Genomic DNA, 27,443 nt, shown 5'->3' with positions numbered 1-27,443 from the left:
AATTGCACTCATTTCAGAATAGGAGGATGGTTTGAAAGGTGCTGAATGCAACTATATTTAAGTGCAAGAAGCACCTTCTGACACAAGTACTTTTAATGAATGCATTACTTTTGGGCAACTGCACTTAGTGGTCATAAATAACCCCCGTTATGTGTTTTTGGCCCTGCTGGCGAATAAAATGCATTGTGTGTCATAGCCATTATACTGTGCTTCTCCATCTTTGTTTGGACTACAGCTACCATCATCCTGTCACTGAGAAACTGGAAGCTTGAGAATAATAACTGTGAAACAACGTAGTTCACTTATTTTCTTCCCACATATAACTCTGTGCTTCCTACCAAGCCAGACTCTACTACATTGCTCAGTTTCTGTTATATTCTATCAGCTGGCAGCTAGACCTGTAGTTAAATATAGCTATATGTCTGCTGTCGCTGTCTTACTCTGCCTTCTGTACTCTAGGACTTAACTGCTTTTATGTACCTGAAGGGTCTATCATGTGAGCTTTCCAGGCTTCCTCCATTTTCTCTGCACTTTGCACTGCCGCCTGGGTCCTTGTGATAAGAAAATCTGCATTAAAAAGAATGAAAATATGGACAGGAATATTTTAACAAATGTTATAATGAACTCCACCTAGCACATAAAATACAGGTAGGACAGTTGCAGTGTATAGATAACACGTAAAGGCAATCATTAGCTATAGATAATCTATGAAAGTATGGCCTGCAGTGACAGTAGAGGAGCAGCATTGCATGGAATTATTATTAATAAAATGTATTTTGCAGCACTGTACAACATAAGGGTGTATACATCAAACATACAAATAGTAATGCATACAGAAGATGCCCCTGCTCAATACAGCATAAAATCTAAAAGAATGGCAGCATTGCCATGTGTGTATTGCCTGTTCTGCTAATGTCTCAATTGAGAGATAAAAAATAGGCAGTCATGGGGATGGAAATTGTAATTTTACATTTTAAGGGCATCAATATGCACGAAGAAGAAAGGCCACATCACAAACAATATGTGTACACACAGCAGGGGGTAAGAAAAGTAGCTCTTTCTAGCTACAATGATGTTTATAAAAGCAAAATAGTATTTCCAGCTTATTGGCTGTGCCAGTCAATCATCCTTACCTGCAGATAATGTTCCACTTGAATATTGGGGTTCATCTAATTGCCTAAGAGATTCTTGAATAATGGACTCAGCTTCCTGCAGTACACGATCAATAACACTCTCCTTCAGCTCCATAACCCTTACCTGACCCTCCTGTAAGGCAGACGTAGACAGTGGACATGCAGTCTTTTAATACTACATGGTTTCTTATAATAAAAATAACCATTACTTTCATATTGATTAAAAAAATGTGCCTTCTAAATCTAAGTGCTGTTCTGGCATTTTGCCTTTCTCCTGGTGTCCCATATGCAGATTTCTATTTGTGCAGTAAAGCAAACCAAGCAACTGGCTAACATAATGCCACCCTCCAGTGAAATAGACTTTAACTATTTTTAAAATAACGTGATGCACGCCCCATAATATCTAAGAAAGCAGAGACAATACCGGTTTCTTGCTTAGACCCTCCGCAGAAGTACAAGTACATTAATGGGCAACAGAGCACACTCCTTACTTACTTACTACTAGGCTGAAAGGCAGAGTGCATAATGCAAATGAATACAGACTGCACCCTTTTTTTACACTTTTGCACTTCGACTGTAAATTACACCCTACTAAAATATAACAAACTTGAAATGTAATCTGCATTTATGTGTTTCTTAAATACATACATGTTATACATTTCCTTATTTGACTTCTCAGGCCACATGTCATCTGGTGAATCAAAACTGACTTTTGCCGGGGGAAAAAATTATATGAGATGCACTCAATATCAATAAACTCTGAGCTGACTTTGTTAAAGAATTGTGATAAGCCTGATAATGACTTACTTGCTTAAAGGATTCTATGCTTCCTTTCAGAAGATGGACTTCTTGTTTGCTGGACTCCAATGCCCCTTGTAGTTGATCCATTTCTTGTATTTGCTCGTGTGCCTGTGTAGAGAAGAACCTTGTAATTGTCACCACAGCAAGAGAACGCTGTAACTTTAGCCTTTACACCCAATAAGTGTTCTTCAAAATGCTCTCAAAATTATATAGGAAAAGAAAATATGTATGTATGTTTAGAAATGATGTATGTGATGATGTATGTATAGAAGTGTGTATAAAGTGTCTGATATTTTCATGAAAAAGCGGATTCCTTGACAAAAAAAACTTTTCCCGGTGGCTCAAGAACTAAAGGTAAAATCACTGGGCTTACCAAAAGGAAGCCAGCCGCGGGTAGCATTTTATCAATTGGAACCAGTTGGGGTGTCTACCAAATTGGCAGCCCCCTAAGATTATCTTTACCTTACCTTTGAAACATGGGTAGATTTTTTCCTTCCCATTTTACCCATTCAAGCAGCAGCTACAGAGCAGAAATCAACCAAATGCTATACACCTCAACCCTGCAAAAGTCTCCTCTAGCTAAAAAGAATAAATAGTGCACTGGAGGAGTGTAGGTGCATCCTCAACTGTAACAAGCAGATTTTTTTTAAAGCTGTGGGAGAATTTTTTTTAAGACAGTCTAATGAATTTACTTTATTTTAAACTAGGATAATTTGCTACACTATTAATTATAGCATTTTTTATTTCTAAGCAGTCATGCATGTTCCTTTTCTCCATATTTAGTTTTTAATACTTGTTTTCTGACTTACAACTCATCATTTTGCGGTCACTGGATGAGTGAATCATTTACACCCATCCAGCTCTAATTCATATTCTTTTATTTATATACAGTATGTATATGCATGATATGCAGAAATTGTTAATTTTTCAAATTGCTCCCAGCTTGTGACCAATGGTACCTACATTTATACAATAAACATGAGGCTACTCATCGTTGGACTGAAGGGTCCGAGGCCCACCCGGGGCTTCTGAAACAGGGGCCCCCACCCTTCCTCTGGGCCCTCTGCCCCAGCCACAACCCCCCATGGGCCCCCCCAAACCAGCTGCTAGCACCCTCTGCCCCCCCCCTGCACGTACCTGTTCTCTGAATCGGGCCAGAGTAGGGAGAGTTCTGAGGAGGTGCAGGCCATGTGGGCAGCAAAACGGTGTGGGCCTGGGTCGGTGGGGCCCAGCAGGTTTCTACTGACCCTGAGGCTACTTAATTTTTAAAATTCCATTACATCATCTATTCATTGAATCTGTTTGTCTGAAGCATCAAGCTTCCTGCATATAGTTACATTTCTAATTGTTTCAGCTACTCTATTTTATTGGACCAAATGAAGATGTCACTAGTACAAATAATGTTGTTTGGCAAAGAAACTGTATGTGCCCCCCCCCCCTCAAATTTCACAGGAGAAAATGTTATGGGAAAGGATGATGTATCAGTTATCCATGCTATTCATTCTCACCTTTCTCTGTGTGTGTTCATTCACTCGTTGGTAGGAATCTTCAAGCTCTTTTTTAGAACGTTCCATGTCAACAAGGGCTTCACGTGCCATGGTCACTTGCTTTGTTACTTCAGCATTCTAGCAGTGAAAGAAACAAATAAGAAACCATTGTGGATTAATAGACGTTAGAGAGTTGCACATTAGCAAAAACAGCCAGATTCCATTGTGATGTGCATACATATTTTACATATGTGGATGGTTAAAATGCACACTGAACTTTTCTTAACTATTCCTTTTCATTGACTTTTGATGTTTTCAACAAATGATAATATTCAGAGATGGCCAAGTCAGTACAATTAGTTCTGTTCCAATTATATATATAAAAAAAATATATATTTTTGCTCACCCTCAACTAAAACGTTGGGTCCCATACATGTAAAAGTTAAACCAATTTGGAATAAAATGAGTATGTTATAGAATGTCTTATTCTAGAAACTTAATAACTCTACATTTGGTCTTTATTATTTTAGTTTTTGAGTTATTTGTCTTCAGCCTCTTTCAGGCTAATTCAATCCCTCTCCTATTCATATTCTAGTTTCTCATTCAAACCACTGCTTGGTAAAAGTTAAATGAGACCTTAGCAACCAGATAACTAAGCTGCTGAAATACCAAACTGGAGAGCTTCTGAAAAAAAGATAAGTAACTGAAAAAATACACCAAAAGATGACTAATTGCAAATTGTCTCAGAATATGAATTCCAATATCATACTTAATGTTCATTTAAAACATTTTAATTGCATAAGACAAATAAAACCTAATTGCGGATTTGTTGCTTTAGATTGCAGGGGAAATCGTTTTGAATGTTTTACAACATCAAGCATTTAATGGATAATTTATTATTGCCCACATTCAATAAGCATTTGTGATTGGGGCTTTCTGAGCTCTACACCTTCCATTGGATTTTTGAGGTGCAGGGCGGCTGCAAGACAAAAACTAATATGGATTTACCCCAGAAAGACAACAAATTTGCACCTCATCACTTTAACTTAAATTAAGTTCAAATGAGGGAGTGCATTGAAATATAAAAATAGTTCTGTGCATCATCACTGAAGGTATAAAAGAAGTGGCAAAAGGTGGCGGAGGGACGTTAACTTACACTACCTGTAAGTGTCGAAAGGAACGCGTGGCTGTTGTATCTCAACCAAATATAAGCCAAGCCACTCAGGAGAGAATTTCCATAGATCTGCCTCTTTCCCTCACAGCCTATCCTCCATTCTGTCTCTGTGCCTACTATCAAGGGTTATTGTGGCTAAGTGGAATGCACTGCCGGGTGATGTGGTTATGGCTGATTCTGTTAATGACTTTAAGAATGGCTTGGATGATTTTTTGGACAGACTAATATCAAAGGCTATTGTGATACTAAGCTCTATCGTTTGTATAGATATATGGGTATATAGAATTTATGTGAAAGTATGGAGGGGTGTCTGTATGGATGCTGGGTTTTCATTTGGAGGGGCTGAACTTGATGGACTTAAACTATATAACTATGTAAGAGTGCAGTCCCTGGGATATTGGTGCATTAATTATGCAGTGAAAATGCACATTACAGCCTATATTCTCCATTCTCTCTCTGTACATACTACCAGTAATTACCTCAGTACAAGTGCACAGTGTCTAAGCTATCGCAAACAAAAGACCATTTTCTGCATAAGCCCAACAGAATGCACTCCTGTCAAAAACAGGGTATATTACAGAGTACAATTATTTTGAGTGCTTTAATACAAAAATATTACAAGAACACAATTCTAGTGTAGGAGACTTGGTCATGAGTCAAAATACCTTTATAAGCACTATATTTTGGGCACAGTTCAAGCATATGTTCATTATTCAGTCCCTGGCTAGTATATGTGTGTGCATTTCGGTGCAATACAAAGTACCTTCCTCAGGAGTTCTGCATGGCTTTGCACGAGTTCAGCATATTTCTCCTTCAGCTTTGTGTAGCGCTGCTCATTAGCAATGGACTTTCCTGTAATGTACAAGAAGAGGAAGTCACACATTTTCACTCCTCCATTACTATCCATGTGCTTTTCTCTAACAATGCCATGTAAAAATAATTTTATTACATATTTGCTACATGTTTATATTAGTTGCATTTTTATATTTTACACAGGACAGTGTATTCACAAACATTACTTAATGCCTTGCTTCCATTCTGCAATGCTCTTCAATTATTTACTGCTAAAGCGATTAACTTTTTCCACCTTATTACACATCAGAAATACCCCTTAGGTATTAGGGCCCCTTTCAGTATTACCTTATCAGTAAAAGAAGGCAGTAAGTCTCATATGATAAAGGTTATTTACTTTGCAGAATCTTTCGTGGCAGCTACTGTATTGTAGCCTTTACTTGAATGCACTATTCCAATGCACAAAGTTAACAACATAATCACCTCTATAAATGAAAAAATAAAGTAATAATGGTTGTTGCAGTAAATACAATTTAATCTGATAGTGGCCTCTTACGTTCTATCTCAGTCAGACTTTTCTGTGCTTTTTCTGTATCCTCTCTTCTCCTCTTCAGATCCTCCAGCTCTGTACGCAGGAATTCATTCTCATCCACTGCCTGTTCTCTGAGGTGCTTCTGCTCAGCAAATTCTGCCTCCAGCTCTTGAATCCGCCCTTTAAGGTTAGTGACCAAGCGATGGTTCTGAAACAGATATCAAATTCCAACAATCGTTTTTTTTCTTTATAAATTATTTTCAAGACAAGAGCCCTGCAGTACACACCTGTTTATTAATAAACCTTTCCTGATTATTTCTGCTTGGTAATAACTTGTGAAGTTTGTTATACAGACAAAATGTGATTAAGCAGAAGTGATGAGAAAAGTAGAGAGATGAAAGGTAAAGGAAGATGTAGTACAGGTATGGAATTTGTTATCGAGAATGTGTGGAACCTGGAGTTTTCTGGATAATGGATCTTTCCGTAATTTGGATCTTGATACCTTTAGTCTACTAGACAATCATGTAAACTTAAATAAACCCAATAGGCTGGTTTGGCTTCCAATAAGGATTATTTGTATCTCTGTTTAGATCAAGTACAAGCTACTGTTTTATAATTACAGAGAAAAAGTAAACCATGTGTAAAATTTTGGATTATTTGAATAAAATTGGGTCTATGGGAGAAGGCCTTTCCGTGATTCGGAGCATTCTGGATAATGGATCCCATACCTGTAGATGCTAAGAGAAAAAATTACAGAAAAGAAAATGATGGGATAAGGTGTATTCTGGAATATGGTATGCAGTTTGGAGCAGTGAAGAAAAGAGCAGTGAAGTATATAAAGAATTGGAGCATTTTAAATGTAGAATCGACTCATTGAATTAACCCACATATATTTTTTACTACCCTGTAGTAAATGGAGAGAAAATAATGAATCCACCCATAGTCCTGTAACAAGCAGTTTAAGTAGCTTAGCTGCCCTGGGAGATGGTTAAGCTATAATAAAAGTGTACCCTGGAATATATATTGTAATAAATGTGCAGGTATATAAGGGATGTGACCTAATATGTCACCCTCCAATGTGTCAGGAAGGAATGGCTGACATTATTGAAAATTCAAATTTGAATTTTGTTTTTTATGGACAAAACTGTCAAATTCGACTAGGGAGTTATTCAAATTTGATTCAAGTTTTTAAAAAAATTCTAATTCGATTTTTAAGATTTATCATACTCTGGCCCTTTAAGAACTCAAATTCGACTATTACACCACCTGTAAACTTGCCGAATTGCTGTTTGAGTCAGTGGGAGAGGTCCAGGGATGAATTTGTAGTTGTTTGCAGCCTTTCTGACATTCGAGTTTTTTTCAGAGAAAAAAACTTCAATCAAGTTTTTTAAATTAGAATCAAATTCGAAACTAATTTGATTTGAGTTTTCAGGTCAATTCAATTAATTCGAATTTCGAATTTCTGGGGAGTATTTAAAAACTCACATTAATTCGAAATTCGACCTTTGATAAATGTGCCTCCCTGTTTGCAGACAGAGGGTGGACACTGCCTTGTGTTATATTTTGATGCAATGTCTTTATAATGTTAACTTTTATGCTGTGATGATTTTGAGTTACTCTGCATAATATGTTTTGATTGTTTGTTATATAATCAGTGACCCTTAAGATGTTACTAATTACAGTTCACTACGTTTTCAGGTAACAGTAATGACGTAGCATATATGTACATACAAAGATATGATTTCTACCCAAGAAAAAGTTAATTCTACATGGTTCTCATTAATTCTCATACAGTAGTACAAAAGACACATCCTACAATACAATATATCACCCTGCATGTGATCTTGTCTACCAAAGTGTCTCACCTCTGATTTGTAGTTTCCCAGTTCATCCCTTAGCACTGCAATTTCTTTGTACAGCTGTTCTATAAGGTGGTCTCTGTGAAGCAAAACAGCTGATTAGCGACTGATAGGCACAAATGCAGACCTGAAAACACTCTACAGATAAATCAATGGGTGGATTACATCATGGAAGTAAATGATGGAGCTCCGAAGTACAATGAAGCCTAGACAGTTGGAGCCATCAGGGCCTGTCTATGTATCATGTACATGTATTTGTGTATCCCTATGCCTTTTTCAAATATGGCTTTGTATGAGGGAGTGCTGATACTTATTTGATTTCATTTAACTAAACATCATGAACACCCAGAGGAGGGACCAGTCACAATTAGCATAGCCATGCAGCTTAAAGGACAACTCAAGTCTTTATTAATGATTTTTGCCATTCAATAAATACCCTATTGTTGTACTTGATCACTGGGTTTATATTTTAGAAAAGTGCTTACGTGTGGCTCAATATGGAACGTCTCCTAAAGTACTAAATAATTTGATTTGGGGAAACGAAAAAATACGAATAGCCCCTCAATTTCATGACCAATGTTCCCATATAATTCTTTTCACCTATAGTGCATGCAAATTATCTTTCATGTGCACTTTTAGGTGGGTTATTTACTAAAATCCAAATTTATCTCATCATTAAAATAAAAAAGCTCAACCAAACTCCCATGCCTGATTTTGCCCTATTTATTAATAAAATAACTCGAATAAATCAGGAAAAAGAAAACCGAGCAAGAACTCAAATTGTACAATTATTTTGGACTTTTTTCCTGCATCGCTTGATTTTTTAGGGTTTTTGCCTGAAAACCTTGAATTTATCGGTTTAATGGGCTACACCCAGAGCAAATCATGATATCTTCAAATTGGGATAGGGACATCTCCTTTGAATTATACCAGGACCTCGACAAGTCTGAAGTGGCAGATTTTCGGATTCTGGCTTTTTGCAGCATCAGGGTATAATAAATTTGAGTATAATTTGGGTATAACAAAATTGAGTTTTTGCCCCAAAAGGCCCGACCAGATAAATTTAAGGTTTAGTAAATAACTCCCTAAATCAGTGTAAGCAGAAATGTGAGTGGATTCAAATATAAATTATGCGACAAAATTGTCTGTGCACACCACAATATGTCAATACGAATTGGCTCCTTAATATCATGACCAATGTTCCCTTATAATAGTTTTCACCTATCAAATATGCAAATTATTTTTCATGTGCACTTTTAAATCAGAGATGAGTGGATTCAAATAAGTAATAGATTGTACATTACGCCACAACAATTTCTGTGCACTCCACGATGTGTCATGTGTGCTGTGCAAGCTTAGAGGAAATACTGATCATGACCTCCCTATAAAATTGCAGAACAAGTATTAAGGCATAAGTAAGATACAGACTGGTGTGCAGAGAATATGATGGAACAGAATTGAATTAATGAATGTCCTGTATGAACAGATATCAAGCTGCTTGTCCATAGAAAACAAAAGCAATAGTATAGACCTTGAGGGGGTTGTATATTTTTCAGTAGAAAAATCTAACTGGCCAAAATGTATCGCCTAATTCAATTCAGAATTTCACCTACAACTGCAATGAAAATCTTATATAAACCGTCATTTTCTTCATGGAACTGAATCTGGCCCATTGTATTTGATTCATAAAGTTTCATGTGTGCAGTTTTATTTTATTTTTAAGTATTGGCTGTTTTGGGATATGCAAGGGATCATTTACTATTGCTAGAAACAGAAACAACCTTTGTGTGTTGGGTTCTAAGTACTTCATGTTGCACAAGTTGATTTGATGAGCAACTGAAAGGCACACCTATGCCATACCTGTGCTTCATCCATTTATTTACAGGTGAAATTTAGTAACCAACACATTTGAAGAAGTTGGATATCCCCAGATACTGTATGTTGGGATGAGGCACCAAAAAATAACACAATAATAAGAGTATATTGCTCTTTGGTGTGTGCCACCACATGTGATTTGCAATGACAGTGAACTCATTGCGTTTATGATATCTGGTGCAAAATGTTATTGTGGCTTGTAAATTACACTGAAATTTTAGGAAAATGTGCTGATTTTTTGCACTTTACACTCCTTTAGTAAACGTGACCTATGATGTGTGCCAGATTAATCCAGTATTTGGTTGTCAAGACAAATAAATAGAGACAGAAAAACAAACAATGGGGGCACTATGGCATATGGAGAGAAACTGGTAGGACATGTAAAATGCACATCGATGTGAAGTTTTACATTTCACTTTTTTTGCATCACCTCATTCAGTAGTGCTTATGTTAAAAAGTTGCATGAACAATATCCGAACTTCCAGAAATAAATATATTATACTTTTACACAGAAATACCTGATTCCACAGACTGAAAGAAAACCACGATAATCTATCTCTGCTTGCTGGGACCAGTTCTATAACCCCCATAGGCTCAAGGTATAATGCAACCCATTCTTCATCTTGTTCCGTAATCAGATTCTGGAACATGAAGTCCCTCTGCTTTCCAGAGCATGTATGCACTACCCATTATGGAAAGCAGAGGGATCTTACATCCCAGAATCCATTATTTCACAATGGAACGAGGTAAGAAAGAGGTTGCATTACACTGAGAGCCACAGGGGGGATTTTATTTTTTAAATAAACCTGAGTGAGCTCATATAAAACGGGTATATTTTCTTTTTAAATTAGCATTTAAATAACTTGCAAAGTTTAGCCTATCATAATTTGGAGGTGGGGAGGCGTTTGTGTTGCTCAAGTAGATTGGAATGAGATGTGTACATATACGTACACTAGACATTAATCTAGGAATATATGCAAAACTGGTAGCATTTAAATGTTCTTGTTTAGTTGGACAAATTGCATAGCATTTAAAGGTTCTTGTTTCTAGACAAATTGCAGTAGTAAATTAGCCAGAATATTTTCTGTATTTTTTATTACGTACTTGTCATCCCTGCGCATGCCATTCTGGTTGCTGAAGTTAAAAGGGTCATTGCTGAAAGAGCTGCCAAATATATCATCAAACGTATTTTCAGACAGACTCTGGAACGAAAACAGAAAACTGCTTGAAGGTTTTTCCATGTTAGGCATAAACATGCAAACCTACTTCCTGAGAATGAGCAGAGGCAAAGGAATCCACATGGCCAATGAAAACACTCACAAGTACAAAAGCTTCCAGTTCCTCCCTAAAGCACAATGAGACACAACATGCAAATTCCTCCATGCCTTAAGAAAATCCACAGACTGCTGAAAATTAAAGTGTAGCATACCCCCTTAATTACAGGAATAATAAACACTAAAATTATGTCTCACTCCCCTTTCTTTTAGGGGCCGTTTAACACTATGTGAATGCAACAATGAATATTTACAGGTAGATATCTGCAGTAAGATGTCATTGTTTGTAGGTGTAAACTGTTATGTCTTGTGTTTGTATCCCTTCATTCTCTATAGGTCTGTAGGAGATGATGGCTCTCCAAGAAAAACATTAACTACAGAGGTTTTCTGTCTGGGTAAAGCAAAGCTACTCACACACCAGATAAATGAAGCGCCTGGCTAGAATAATGTATTCATATATGTTTGCTGAATGCTTATATAAAAAATATATATATATATAAATCTTTACTTTAATTGTAACTATTAAATGTGATCAGTTCATTGCACAGGCAATTTGTTTATATTTGTGTTTTAATCATGACTGAAATAAAAACACACTGTACCACCTACTGTACAACAATAATTATCTAATTATCTGTATAAACCACAAAGGAGCTAATAGGGTTAATGGATGCTTCCAGCTCTGTGAGGTCTCAGCATTGTGAAATAAATAACAGGTGTTCACATTTTGGTGAAATGATGCCTAACATAGGTTTCAGCAGCTGACCTACAAAGGCCAATATAGACACACAACTTTCTACACATGGGCGTTTTTTTTTTTTCCGCTCCCCTGCATTGCGCTTTCTTCTGTTCAGCCGCAGGGGAACGCAGGAGTAGATGCACTCAATTATTGTGAAGGGGGCTGTACTCACACAGACGCATGTAAGCACCAAATGCAGGTGGGACGCAGCATTTCACCTGCGTTCGGCGCATACATGTGTCTGTGTGAGTACAGCGCCCTTCACAATAATTGAGTGCATCTACTCCTGCGTTCCCCTGCAGCTGAGCGTAAGAAATCGCAACGCAGGAGAGCACATGAAAAATCGCCCGTGTGTAAGAGCCCTTATTTAGTTCCTTGTAGCAATTCTGCTCATCGTTTATTCTAGAAAAGTATTCATAAGATTAGAAGTTTCAGAATTTAAATATCAGAAATTGGGTCGTGATGTCTGACTGCCTAAACATACTTTATATACTTTCACCAAACCTGTTTTTATTTAACCTTTCTGTTCACTTCTCAACTCATTTTTCATTCTGATATCAGTGCTGAAAATAAACAGGCAGATAAAAAAAAATGCATATCCCGGTCATAAACCTGGAATAGACTAGTCATATTTTGACAGGAAGGAAGTATATTCAGCAAGTATATTGTCCCATGTCGACCAGAAATTATCTGGCGTGAGGTGCAAAGCAAAGCATCAGGGGTGCAGGTCAGTCCACAATGACAGCACACATTTTTAAAGTTAAATATGAATACAAACTGCAAAGTTGATTAGATCTCACTTAATTCTATAACAACCTAAAAGTTAAAGGTGAATTTCCTGTTGAATAGTTTTAGTTCCTTAAAAATCAGTATTACTGTCTTGTAATCTCTTCTGACAATGCTCTTACAGAAAACAATGTTAGGTTCCAGGGCCTCCGCTCTCCTGATCTCCTGACAGCAGCAGAGTTAAGGTGGCCATACACGGATAGATCCGCTCGTTTGGCGATGTCGCCAAACGAGCGGATCTCCCTCCGATATGCCCACCTTGAGGTGGGCAATATCGGGCTGATCCGATCGTGGGCCCTAGGGCCCAACGATCGGATCCTAGCGTTCGCCAAACGGGCGGTCGGATCGCGGGACCGCATCAACGAACAGATGCGGCCGCGATCCGACGGGATTTTTAATCCCATCCGATCGAGATCTGGCCGACTTTCGGCCAGATCTCGATCGGGGAAGCCCGTCGGGGGCCCCCATACACGGGCCAATAAGCTGCCGACACGGTCTGTCGGCAGCTTTTATCGGCCCGTGTATGGCCACCTTTACTAGTGAAGGGTGATGCTCTAAGCACCAGACTCACATAGGCCTGATGGCATGGTGGGTGATTATGGCTTTAATGGGAAAATGTAATAAAATGTGTAAAGTTTCCTTCTGTCCTTACTGATGATTGGATCGTCAAATGATGGTCCAATCACCTGGAAGCTCTAAATTGTTGCCTGTTTAAAAGTAAACATCTTGTTTTTTGCTATGCGCTACTACGACTTTGCAATTTTAGTGCATTTTATTACATATGAGGGGTGGTTTAATTGGCACAATGTAGCTTAGGGCTTTCATTAACATTCTAAGCAGTGACAATGTTTATGAAAGGAGACCAGCGCTTTCCATATTTAATATATGCACTCATATGGGATACACTATATATAACTAACAAGGAGTTTCTATGTTCTCCCCACGTCTTTGTGAGTTTCCGAGGACTGCAGTTTGTTCCCGCACTACAACAAAATATACAGGCAAGTTAACTTGATCCCAAAGAAATAGACCCTAGTGTGTTTGGGTTGTATAAATGGAATGGGTACATTAAATTATAGGCTCCAGTGAGACAGGGACTGAAATAAAACTTAATAATAACAGTGATTTCCACTCACCTGATGTGATAATGTATCCATCCCTACAAGATCTTCTGTCTCTATAAGTGTCTCACTGTCAGGAGGTGAGTTTTCGCTTGGTATTAGCACCACAGGGCTAATGTGTTCCGACAGTGCTGAAGCCCGCAAGAAGTTTGGCGGATTCTAAGAAATAAGTGCTAATTATACCAGATGCATTGTAAACATCACTGAAAACTTATGAACACAAGTAAATAGGGATACACTGAATCCACTATTTGAGATTCGTCTGAATCCTTCATGAATGATTCGGATGAATACCGAACCAAATCCTAATTTGCATAATCAAATAAGGTACAGGAAGGGAAAAAGTGGGGAAAAATGTTTCTACTTCCTTGTTTTGTGACAAAAAGTTATGTGATTTCCCTTCCTGCCCCTAATTTGCATATGCAATTTAAGATTCAATATGGTCAGGCACAGGGATTCAGCTGAATCCGGATCCTGCTGGAAAAAGGCTGAAACCTGGCCGAATCCTGAACCGAATCATGGATTTGATGTATCTCTACAATTCAATTTGTAAAAGAGAGAAGGTTGCCTATAGGAGAACAACATTTTTATTTCAAACCTTGTAGATCAAATGAGAACTTCTGCCTGACAAAAGCTAGAAATCCTTTATTCTAATGCAGTGGGCATATTGTACCAGCCTAGTGGCACAGCATTCAGTATTATCTGCAGTACTGCCCCATTCTTGCCCCATTTTGCTGGACCCTCTCCAGTGTCAGCTTCACATGCTATGAGGCATGTAGGCTGCTATAGAGAAGCTTTTCTTCAGCACATTTGCAAATTATCCACACATTCATAGAGAGACGCATTGCCTTTGTCAAACATGCTGCAGTGCTCATTACTTATCAACTCTGAACTAGTTTCTTCACTGCCATAAAATGTATATCTAAACTAGCTACTTTTCAGTCATGAAAAATATAAATTTTCTAGGTTTTACATATGCATTCTTATGAAGAAGCAGATTCGCCAAATGATCCCTTTATTTACAGTATATTGCATAGCTAAATTATATCATGGTCTTGAATGGCTAGATTATGTGCTAGTTTCTATACAAAAGATAAATCACATTATATATTGCTGCCCAGTTATCTTTGGGTTGGATCAATATAACCCAATGCCGAAAACAGTCATATTTAGAAAATTTAGTTAACTCAAAGAAATTAGATACAACTCCAGTAGTATACTGCTGCCTCTCTGGCTTTATATATCTTTAGTACATCATTGGCTAAATCCTGGTATCTCTCTAATTACATATGCAAGTATTTTGACCAATGAGAATTGAAAACACAAGCACTATGTTAGTTACCTTGCTGCTATCTTACAGATGGAGGTTATTGTGTGATTTTATATGAAGAAGCCAAGATTTTACTCCTTCAGTCTGAGGATTTTTTAGCACTGAAAATAAAATACCTGTATCTAGATTCTTACCTCTGGTAGTTGGGGAATCTGTAAAAGGCGTTTGAAATACTGCAGGTTACTTGAACGGTAAAACAAATCTTTTAATCTGAGAATAGTGAGAAGGAACAAAAAAAATCTGTGTTATTAGTCCCTTTCAACTCTCATTGCCATCAGTAAAAGGGAAAAGCAGTAGGCATATCAGAAGGAAAAAACTCATGTAAATAATTTCTTAAAAATAATAGAAATGAACATAGTGATGGCTATTTGTGGAAGAGCCTGGTGAGCAGGAAATTATGTATATGGAAAAAAGCAAAAAGATCTTGAGTCTTTAAATACAGAGCCAGAAACCTGACTTATCCATGCTATAGGCAATAGAGACTGTTTGTCTTCTTGTTACTTCTGTTCTCCTTAAAATAAAAAAAAACTAACTTCCCTTCCTGCATATTATTACTAGTGTGAGCTCATCTTTTGTTCTCGCATTGTATGCCTGGTGTCTAGTTAGTCAGCACCACTACCACAGGGCTGTGAATATAGTGAATGTACTATGATTAAGATGACACGAAAAGCGTCAGGCTGAGGACACAAATTTTGTTCACTATGACTTCTTGTCTGGTGGAAGTTTGCCTTTTTTGAGTGCCTGCTCCATATTGGTTTGTCAATGTACAGCTGTAAACTATACGTTACTGAGGAATATTCTTTGCAAATTAAAATGATCTGTGATAAAGGCAAGCTGTGATAAACTATGTATGATATCAGTGGTCCCCAACCAGTGGCTCGTGAGCAACATGTTGCTCACCAACCCCTTGCATGTTGCTGCCTGTGGCCTCAAAGCAGGTGCTTATTTTTGAATTCCTGGTTTGAAGGCAAGATTTGGTTGCATAAAAACCAGGTGTAGGCTTCCAGTCCATACAGAGGTTACCAAACGGCCAATCACAGCCCTTATTTTGCACCAGCCAGGAATATTTTTATGCCTGCGTTGCTCCCCAACTCTTTTTACATTTGAATGTGGTTCATGGGTAAAAAAAGTTGGGGATCCCCGTATTATATAATCAGTACTAACTAGATTGACTGTAGCCATGTTACTGACAACAGTTCAGTGTTTGCCCTTTCTCACAATCAAAGCTGTAATATACCCACTGGTAAATATGTGGGTCCATCCTGACAGCAACCCCAACCCATGGTTCACTTGCTGCCTGCACACTGCTTCTAGTTTGAGGGAGCTGAGCGCTTTGGGAGTGGAGACTTCTATACAGCAGACCCATGGTCCAGGTCCAACCCCCTTCCTTCCCAGGAAGTCTGCTATATTGTAGTTCTTATGGGGTCTGCTGTATTGTAATTACACCAATGGGTTTTAATATTAAAACTTACAAGCAGTGGAACAGCAAAAGTCATTCTTTATTGTGCTTATGCCACTGGCATAAAAGAACTCTATTCTTTAAAGGTCACCAAAAAAGGTGCCAGAATATATATACGCCTTGGGTACCAGCCCTCAATTTATTACTTCACTGACTTCCATAATGAGTAACCATCCTTATCACTGTCACATGCTGAGAAGTGCTACGTGTTTAAGCATATAGGTAAAGTCCCAAGCAGACATGCACAAGCCAGATGCACCATATTGCACAGTGGAAAGCTGTATACAATTTACATTCAAAGTGGGTAAATCTAAAGTCAATTACTTTTAATAGCAAAATGCTTTCTCAAAGAACTGGACTGTAGGTGCCCACAGCTTATAACCTGAATAGAGTCATTTCAGCAAGCGTTTCGATTTTCATCCTTGTGATTAACTATTCACGCTCAGTAGACCGAATACTCATTACTTACTTCTGGAACTGTTCCATGAAGCGATCTCGATGTCCCTGTAAGGTGTCTGTTGGAAGGCCTACAAATTGAGCAAGTTCATAGGAGTTTAGATATGTATTCCCATGCAATCTTCCTTAATAGCAGCATGTATTTTAATTTAATTTCAGTTGTGAGTGCAAATATTTACCTTTTGCTTGTTTAAAGAAAAAAATTCACAGAAGTCAAAGTGAGTGTTTAAAGTGATACAAGAATTTACCAAATGATAGGGTTGTATCACTAGAACTTTTTAAAAAGGTGTGCATTATTATTTTTTTAAGGACTCTTACACATGGGCGTTTGTGCGCTCCCCTGCGGTGCGCGTTCCTCCATTCAGCCAGAGGGGAGCGCAGGAGTAGACGCACTGAATTATTGTCAATGGGGCTGTACTCACACAGACGCATGTATGCAGCGTCCCAGGTAAAATTCAACATGCTGCGTCCCAACCTGCATTTGATGCTTACATGCGTCTGTGTGAGTACAGCCCCAGTGACAATAATTCAGTGCGTCTAATCCTGCTCTCCCCTGCGACTGAACGGAGGAAAGTGAAACGTAGGGAAGCGCACAAACGTCCGTGTGTAAGAGCCCTAAGAATATTCCAACTGGCCCAGTTATTGATTGGAACATGTCAGAATCACTTAAATTAGGTGTGTGCATATAATTGTTTCTTTGCTGTTCATAATTTATGGGAGTGGATGCCCAAGCACACAACCTAAAGTGAACTTTGTTTAATAGACCAAGGGAGCGATTCATCAACATTTCAATTCAAATTTTTGCTGCAAAACGATTTTTTTTTTGCTAAAACTCTTGTATTTGAATTATGCTTTCAAATACTTTTGATAAACAGGCCTTCCCATAAGTATTTGCACCATATATCTTCAGAATTTTGCCCTTTCAAAATTCCTCTGGTACCCAAAGGGCTAATTCTATATAAGTCCGAACATTAGGCAACACAGAAAGCAGACTACATGACCTAAATATCCTGATTTGTTTTATAAACAAACATTGAGAAATAGTTAATGCTGAAGAAGCTGATATTGATTATGAAGACGTCTGAAAAATTACTGGAAGGAATTTGCTTTTTGGTAAGAGTGAACTTAAAGCTGAAATGAGATTTCCTGTTTACCTTCCTCTAAATCAATAAGTAGAAATATCTTATCATTGCATAGCTTTTGTCACATAGGATATAGAAGTCAGAGAGGTTCATTTCCTAGCGTTCGTTGTGTTTTCCTTAAAAGGCACAATGCATATACAGTATATAACTATTAAATATGAGACACAGTAAAATTTAAAAGCTGGGATAAGCAATATTTTTCCAACTCTAGTTGTTAGTGATGATGGTTTAATTTGTTTTTCCATGGGTATTGTTATATGGAGGTACTATGTAGGCAGGGACCAGAACCAAATAAGCACAGCAAAGTGTGTGGGTGCCCCTGCTAATCATTTTTTGTTTAACATTTACACATAGCACTTAGATACTTGGCAGTCGGTACTTTTTGTCTTGGCAGTGTGTTCTATAGTGTTCCAATGAGACTGGAAAACTCAATTGTGAGCTAAATACTTGTTGTATGGTTCGAAGAGGTCTGCAAGGTAAGCTTCTGTTAGTGGTACATTCACCAGTACTGTGCAAGATACTGTATGTATATGAAATTATACAAATATCTTTTTTTTCTTAATTTGTTTCAATTAAAAGTTCCCTGCCTCCTCTGCTGAATTGTGTCTATCAGTGCTTTGGAACCCTGCAGCTACCACCATCCGCTGTGGTAATTTCAGGGATTCCACAGCAGATTGCATCAATAGTTGCAGCAGACATTTGCCAAAGGAATCACAATCCAATGTTTGTTAACCCAAGGGGCTGTTGACGCAATCAAGCATTATTGTTGAGGGCACAACTCCCTGCATGGCCTGTATTATGAGAAAAAAATGCTGCAGGATGATTTGCATCCAAAATTGCACTTTGTACACTGCACTTGCAATCATAAGTGATCCTCAGTGCTTTCCCTGCAGCATGAAATCTTCTTGGCTATAGCAAGTGCTATACAGTACTTGGTGGTGGCTCTGTTATGGTATAGGTAGTGAGAACATACAAATAATTGAGAATGGTTATAATTATCATGGGAGAATTACAGTCGGGATTACAATAATTCTGTTGGCAAAAGGCAGTACAACTCTTCAACAATTCAAATTGTTTGCTGTTTTCACTACTTTGCCTATAATGGTATTCTTGCCCTAACGGGCAAAAGTAGACCCTGTGCCAATAATTGGATCATACTAGGAGCCTATATAAGCACAACAGGATTTTAAACATGCTTGAAAGATTTCTGGCCAAGGGTGTTTGCCCACATACATGGACCAAGAAGCTCAGATAACGGAACTAAGTTGGCAGCTAATATTGACCTTTATCAATGTTAAGTGTGACTGAAAATGTACAACAACTGTAGATACCATCTGACATTTACTTTAGAACATTAACCTAATTTTGTCTTTACTCACAGGAGTGCAGTTTGAAGAGCAGCTTGACAGTGTAGTCATACAAATGGCTGCAATCCAGGATGACTTGTATTAGAGGTGACAGTCGGCACTGGCCAGCAGCAGTAACAGAAACCGAGCGTGACATGTCCAGAGATTTAAACACTATGAGAACAAGATCAGAGTGAGCATGAGCTATGTACATAAGTACTTTTTTGTCAGAACTAAATTATATATATATACCAGAATTGGATGCCGGCGATCAAAATTGGATGCCGACCCCTCCACCCCCCTCCCCACATTTCACACAAAATGTAGATTATATTGCATAATGTACCCCCTACTGAAATTTATAAAGATATTTGAAGTCACCTCGGAGTTATGTGACCTGTATATGGTCACATAACTCCTCGGTGACATAATATCTTTAGAAATTACAGTAGGGGGTACATTATCATTATTATCATATATATATATATATATATACTGTATATATATATATATATATATATACACACAATATATATATATATATATATATTTCATAGAAAAAGAACAGCAATTTTGATGCACAAAATATCCCGGTGTTGCTAGTTTTTTTTTATGAAATATCTGAATTACTTGCCGTGCACCCGGGGCAAGCTACACAAGCAGGGTGCTGTATATATATATATATTTGAATTGTGGACAGCACTCCGTCTGGAAACAATACCTGGGTGCACGGTAAGGAAATATAGAATATAGAAAGAAAGATCAGCAACACCAGGATTTTGCAAAAAATTGAAATTTTCCTGGTGTTGCTGGTCTTTCTTTCTATATTATATATATATATATATATATATATATATAAAACAAACAAGGGAAAGTTGTGCTCACCACTAGTTTTTAAAATGATTAGGCGGGGGTGCAATGAGGGTGTGACCACAAAATACATATAGACAAATACAAGATTCCTCTGCACTCAACCCATTATCAATATATTTAAGATAGAGACATTTTGTGCATACTGCTACTGAAAAATGCCTAAATATATTGCAATATATGGACAAACAGTCCCTGTTTTGTTTAAAGGGTAAGGCATTTTTCAGTAGCAGCATGCACAAAATGTCTCTGTCTTAAATATATTGATAATGGGTTGAGTGCAGAGGAATCTTGTATTTGTCTATATATATATATATATATATATATATATATATATATATATATATATATATATATATATATATATATATATATATATATATTAAAGAGGTAGTTCACCTTCCAACACTTTTTTCAATTTAGTTGGTTTCAGATAGATCACCAGAAATAAAGACTTTTTCCAATTACTTTCTAATTTCTATATTTGACAGTTCTGATAATATAAGTGTAAAGTTTCATTTTTCACCCTATGGCTTTCTAAAGCTGCTCTGAGAGGGGGAGTCGCTGACTGTTCTAAATTGATACATTAGTTATCTTTGTCCCTGCTGAGCAGAATCCCTGAGTTTCATTTAAGGCAGCTGTTAGAATTGATACAATAGTTGCTAATACTCCAGAGATGCTGCTGAGAAATGTATCAACTAAATGTTGCAAAATTGTAACAGTTTAGAAACTGCACCTGAATTACTGAGCTGACAGATTGAAACACCAGAGACAGGAACATTTTGGAAAAACTGTAAAAAATGTTTAAAAAAAAATGGAAAGTAACTGAAAAAAGTCTGGTGAACAAACTGAAAAAAAGAGTTTGGAAGGTGAACAACCCCATTAAACGTATGCCTCTTGCAGTGTATAATGTTTTACTAAATCTATTATAAAACTTGTTGACACACTATAATATTTGTGCAAGAAAACAGAAATTTAGCACTAAGATAAAGATAAAACCAAAGACTACACCTAATTTTATCCTTACTCTAGAAGGGGTTTCTTTTGAACTGTAATATGTATAAACAGTGATACACAAAGACACTATGCTGACTAACAACTAAAATTTATTGCAACAGCAATATAAATAGCAATATATAAATGGGCTTCTGGCCAACAATACTCATAAAGTGCCTTTTATGCACTTAGCTATTGATTTGTCTTCAGGTCACGGCATATAAGCCTGTGCACGTGGCTTTTTAGCAGCCAGATGCAGATTTTTCTTGGAATTATGGTTCACTGATTTTCATTAATTTTAGGACCTCAACTATACACACTTCGTTCTGACATTCAAACAACATCTGGTCACTAGGTGACGTGACTTCAGCAAAGAATAAGCAATTTGCATTTTTGTTGGAGAGCTGCAGAATACAAATGTGAATTATATGAATGGCAGAAAAATATAATACCAATTTCAAGTTATCTTATAATGGAATTTATTATAATATACTAAATGCTAATTGTAAGGTGAACTTTTAGTTTAAAAGGGAAGTTAATTAAAAGCAAATTATTGTACTCTTCTCAGCACAGTTTTTTCGCATCCGGTCAGCTGGTTTCGATTTATATCTGACCACTGATGATTAGCGAGAGAACTGTAAAGACATGCATCCGGTGATGCTTCCTGCATCAAACACTCAGCACCCTAGCAGCCAGCTGGTCAACACAGCAGCACAGCATAGCTATTAACGAATTAGATATTTGTTTTCAAGAAAGTGACAAGTAAATGCTGCTTGCTGATAGACTGATGAATTTTTAGACCTGGAACATACATTTCCAAGCACTGCAACTATAACCATGTATACTTTCTCTTTGCTTCATTAGCTCTAGTTTGCCAACTGATTCCCTACTCTGATAAGTAGCCTACTGATTACGCACAATGAATGAAATTGTTTAAAGGAACAGTAACTTCAAAAAATAAAAGTGTTTTAAAGTAATGAAAATATAATGCAGTGTTGCCCTGCACTGGTAAAACTGTTTGCTTAAGAAACACTACTATTGTTTATATAAATAAGCTGCTGTGTAGCCATGGGGGCAGCCATTCAAAGGAGAAAAGGCTCAGTTTACACAGCAGATAGCAAATAAGCTCTGTCTGTCTAATGATGTTATCTGTTATCCATTAGTTAACCTGTGCCATATAGCCGTCTTTCAATTTCTGCCATTGCTCCACAGCAGTTTGTTTATATGAACTATAGTAGTGTTTCTGAAGCAAACAGATCAGTTTTACCAGTGCAGGGCAACACTACATGATATTTTCATTACTTTAAAACACTTACATTTTTTGCTGTTTCTGTTCCTTTAAAGTACACATAAAGCAAAGCAGAAGCAGCACTGGTTACCAATGAAATGTGGTTATTTCCTCAACCTGACCATGGTAGTTATTTTGAAACCTATTTCTCTACTTTCATTTTGCATTGCTTGCCATTAATTATTCTGCAAACTGTAAAACTCTATTTCTGGTAAATCTAAACCAGCTGATCAGAAGCAAGAAAACTGTACTGAGATGAATCCTCTGAGCAAATGTCATTTTAATTAACTTCCCCTTTAAAGGAAAAGTTCACCTTATAATTAGCATTTAGTATATTATAATAAATTCCATTATAAGACAACTTGAAATAGGTATATATATAGTTGTTTAAAAAAATTGTAAAAATCACTTTACATACACAGTAGTAATACCTGTAGGTACTGTCCTACTATGCTGCGTATATGTGTGTATATATATATATATATAGCACTCTCAGGGCTTATGAAAGTATAAACTTTTATTAAAGAAAGCTAATATATATATATATATATATATATATATATATATATATATATATATATATATATATACACACACACACACAATATGCTTAGCTGGTGCACTCTTAACAATCCACAGCTGCCTGGGTGCTGGTCAACACATTAATATGCAGTGAACAAACAAGCCGCACTCCAAGGACTTCATTTTGAAAAATAAAGGTGAAGTTTTATTCTCAACGTTTCGGCTCCTTAACTGGGGCCGTCTTATATAAATAAATATATATATATATATATATATATATATATATATATATATATATATATATATATATATATATATATATATATATATATATATATATATATATATATATATATATATAAGGATTGGAAAAACCGCACACACAGGACTTGTATGAATGAAAGAAAAACAAAAGGCTCTAGTATCAGAGCCGAAACGTTGCATTAAAATTTTGTTTTTCTTTCATTCATACAAGTCCTGTGTGTGCGGTTTTTCCAATCCTTATACACATTTTTCTTAAACCTGCACCCAGGCAGTTGGCCTCTGTTTGTATATGTTAAAATTAACATATGTTAATATATGTTAAAACAATTACTTTACATACATAGTATCCTATCTTTAAGGGTAAAACTACATGAACGATTTGCAGGCGTTTTCGGCAGATCCGAGGCGCTGTGCCAAAACGCAGGCGTCAAGTCAGATGGGAAGGAAAACAAGGTAAGCAATAGGAACGTCAGATAGTGTTGCAGCGTTTGTCCAACGCGACACGGCTGCATGCTGCGTCTGCATCCGACAGACGTGTCGTGTCGGATGAACTCTGCGACACCATCCAACATTTGTATTTCTTACCTTGTTTTCCGTCGCATCCGACTTGACGCCTGCGATTTGGTGCAGCGCCTCGGATCCGGCACAAACTCACAAGAATCGTCCGTGTAGTTGTACCCAAAGACATATAAAAACATTGTTTTTTCAGTTCTCAATTATGAAGAAAAACACTGTTACCTGTGTGAAATAAATTAAGCTCCCACTCCATGTAATCAAAAATTTCCACTGTTAACTGAAAACTGTAGCAAAAGAGACAAACACAAGATAAAATGTTAAACACATTATGAAAGAAAAGAAGTTTGCATTCATTAAAGAAAGCATTCACACTTAAAGGGGACATAAAAAGTTGTATACTAAAAGTCCTTCAAATTAAACACAGCTCCCCTTTTTTTTATTAAAACATCCATACCTGTTAAAAAGGCATTTAAAAATCTCAGCTGTCAATCATATATACAGTGTTCACACAATGGGATCTCCCTTCTTGTTGTGATTGTGAATTACAAGACTGAAGGAATTAAAATAAAATATACAGTGGAAGTAAAGTTTATTTTGATTGACAAACACAATAGAAAAGAATTTGAAATGATTTCTTAGTGTGACAAACCCCCTTTAATGCTGAAATAACAGTGAGGTGCACTCTCAGATTTAGGACAATAGCAAATGGGCTGAACATTGGTGCTGCATTGTATTATTAGCCCAAAATTGTGGGGCTAAAACACCCTATTGCCCACTTGAGAGGGCTAGCAGGTTATTCTTGCTTAGAAATGTGTCAGTGTGTACATTCAGGAGAGAACTGCTGCCTGGGGTGTAAAGTATCTGCTGATAATGTTAAAAGAGGACCAACAGTGTTGCTGAACCCCCCTCCCTTTTACAATAGCTATGAGACAAGCATTCCACCCCTGAAATATTCTTAATTATGCCAGGTACAGGGCTGTGCACAGAAAAATCTTTTTAGTTTTATGTTCTCTCTCATTATACTGTGAGAAGATCTGGTCACTTTCCGATTATTATGGGCCCTGCTCCCGCCCTCTAAGCAACAACCACTGCTTCTGTAGAATTTCTTGTGGTTTTTAAGCGCAAGGAAAATCTTGCAACACCAACATAATTTTTACTTACATAATGTTTCTGCTACATGTGGTAGTAGACAACAGAGTACAGGAAATTGAATATATGGACTTAAACATAATAGGTGGGGACAGCTGGTTTCTTCTCTATTACATAACGTTAGCACATGAATAAGACTTTTAAAAAAAAAGCTTTAGTGGTAATTTAGTTAGAGATGGAGCAAGTTTTTATTTGTGGTTGTTTATATCTAGCAGTGCTAAGATCCGCTGCAACAGAACATCAGACAGCATTTAGGTAAATGCAAACCAGCCCTGGGACAAGAACTTAGAATTCAGGTAACTCATTACATGCCAGAATCATTTTATGCCAAATGCCCTGCCTTCTGCCATACTTGCACCAACTGCATTGACAAATCACATGTTCATAAGCCCAGCATTTAATATTTCCCCCTGGAATTGTTTTTTAAAAGTTCTTTTTTATTTAACTTGGTAAGCTGATTTGCATTCTTAAATGGAACAACAGAAATTGTGGTTTCCTTCTGAGAAACAGCTGAGAAAAGGGCAAATACTGTACATACTGGTCAACTCTTTTCACGTAGGGGATTATTTAAGTAAGGTCAAGTTTGTGAGATTTTTTCTACCTCCAATAAACGAACAACTCGAATATTTACTTATTTATGAAAAAACCGAATGTAAAAAAACTTGAATGTATGCAATCTGTGGGGAAAACTTTAATACTTGAACTGATTGCGTTATCGCTGAAAAAAAAAAACCTTGAATAGCTAGAATTCTAATCTAATTGAGTTTTCGAGTGCAAACCACTGAAAAAACCTCAAATTGACTTCTACGTGACCAAGACAGGAGTATTTTCGGCTTCGGGACAGTTTTTTTTTTTTAACCCAAAAAAATTTGACTTTTGCTGAAAGTACCCTTGAAAAACTCAATCTTTAATAAACAACCCCCTAAATGTGAATAAAAGTCACTTGATGTATTGCAGGAGGCTTTGCCACATTATAGTGTTACAGTACAAAAGTTTTGCCACAAAACCACCAGTCTTTATTTAAAGCACTGGAACAGGTTTGATATGGGCCCTGAACAAGACCCCTTTAATAGTTGGGGAGGCTATGGAGGGAACCAGTGTGTGTTTAAAACAGGGTATGGTAGTTCTGGCAAGGGATGCTCCGAATCCAGGATTCAGTTCGGGAATCGGCCAGGATTTGGCCAAATCCTTCTGCCCAGCCAAACCAAATCCCAATTTGCATATGCAAATTAGGATTTGGTTCGGTATTCGGCCGAATCTTACACAAAGGATTTGGGGGTTCAACCGAATCCAAAATAGTGGATTCGGTGCATAAAGAAGTAGCAGCACCAGGTATCAGCCATCAGTTCTGGAAACCCCCTCCATAGTAACACACTGCTTTAAAGAAACATACATAGCTTTATTTGCAACCAATCATCCCAACAAACCTTCCAACAAAATCACCAGCCCTAAAACAGGTGACAATTCACTTTTAGGGTAATAACTGATGTTGTACATTACAGTGAATGAAGCTATGCTTAGATGTACACTTACAAATTGTTTACATCATTCTCCCCAGCTTCATCCAGTTGCCTGTCAGTCATCTGTAGATTTCCAGGGAAACGTGGATTCTAAGGGCAGAAAATGTTAAAAATACAAATTTACTGTGTGTACGAATAGTGTGCAGGTGATCTTAAAAGCAGCACCTGAATGTTAAGGCAATTGCAGCAGTGATCCCAAACCAGTGGCTTGCAAGCAACATGTTGCTCACCAACCCCTTGGACGTTGCTCCCAGTGGCCTCAAAACAGGTGCTTATTTTTGAACTGGCTTGGAGGAAAATGTTAGTTGCATAAATACCATATGTACTGCCAAACTGAGCTTCCTTTAGCCTGCCAGTCCACACAGTGGCTACCAAAAGTCAATCACAGCCCACAATTTGGCACCCCTGGAACTTTTTGCATGACTGTGTTGCTCTCCAACTTTTTTTTACATTTGAATGTGGCTCACGGGTGAAAAAGGTTGGGGCTCCCTGAACTACAATATTACACAGTGAAAGCCACTATTATGTTTGATTCTCACATACACTGTAACCCTGTAACTTACCTTTGTATGGAACTCCATCTTAATGATCAGAAGTTTGAGATAGATGCTGCACAGCTGTCCATATCCTTCACTAAGGTGACCCTGAAATAAAAATAGATCAGTCTAGTATTTAGCAGAAATATGTTCATAGTTTAAAGGTAAACTATAACTAAAAAATGAGGTAATTTACCCTAAAAATAAGGTAATACAAAGATATGTATGTATGTAACTACAGGTGTTAAATAATTTGGTGTCATAGTTAATTTGGTGCTCCTGGTTCAGATCTAGAATCTTCTCCTTGTCATCATGAACAAGGGATTTTTCCTACAACAACCACTGTGTATATAGGTTTGATTGGTCTTGTACACTTGAACAATGAAGCCAAATTCTGACTAGTTGCTTCATGGACCAGGGCATCTTGTTTTCATATACTGTAATTCATAAAAAAGTCTGAAAAGCGAGCAATAAAC

General features: G+C 37.2%; 1 protein-coding gene across 4 annotated transcripts in view; it reads right to left on the bottom strand.

Annotated features, from left to right (window-relative positions):
• hip1.L (huntingtin interacting protein 1 L homeolog) overlaps positions 1-27,443 on the bottom strand; it is a 67,160-nt gene that overhangs the window by 18,504 nt on the left and 21,213 nt on the right. For all 4 annotated transcript variants that reach the window (XM_018246326.2, XM_018246327.2, XM_018246325.2 and 1 more), the window contains exons 6-20: positions 26,995-27,075; positions 26,445-26,521; positions 23,985-24,046; positions 19,340-19,480; positions 16,832-16,889; positions 15,038-15,113; positions 13,589-13,732; positions 10,758-10,855; positions 7,785-7,857; positions 5,944-6,127; positions 5,359-5,447; positions 3,443-3,559; positions 1,941-2,042; positions 1,134-1,266; positions 481-567 (exon numbers count right to left, since the gene is read on the bottom strand). In XM_018246326.2, the coding sequence (XP_018101815.1) occupies positions 481-567; positions 1,134-1,266; positions 1,941-2,042; positions 3,443-3,559; positions 5,359-5,447; positions 5,944-6,127; positions 7,785-7,857; positions 10,758-10,855; positions 13,589-13,732; positions 15,038-15,113; positions 16,832-16,889; positions 19,340-19,480; positions 23,985-24,046; positions 26,445-26,521; positions 26,995-27,075 (1,522 nt within the window). The remainder of the gene's footprint in view (positions 1-480; positions 568-1,133; positions 1,267-1,940; positions 2,043-3,442; positions 3,560-5,358; positions 5,448-5,943; positions 6,128-7,784; positions 7,858-10,757; positions 10,856-13,588; positions 13,733-15,037; positions 15,114-16,831; positions 16,890-19,339; positions 19,481-23,984; positions 24,047-26,444; positions 26,522-26,994; positions 27,076-27,443) is intronic.

The sequence above is a fragment of the Xenopus laevis genome, chromosome 2L (assembly GCF_017654675.1).
Source record: "Xenopus laevis strain J_2021 chromosome 2L, Xenopus_laevis_v10.1, whole genome shotgun sequence".
Classification (NCBI taxonomy): Eukaryota; Metazoa; Chordata; class Amphibia; order Anura; family Pipidae; genus Xenopus; species Xenopus laevis.
The sequence above is the reverse complement of the archived record's forward strand: the minus strand, read 5'-3'. Positions and strand labels throughout refer to the sequence as shown.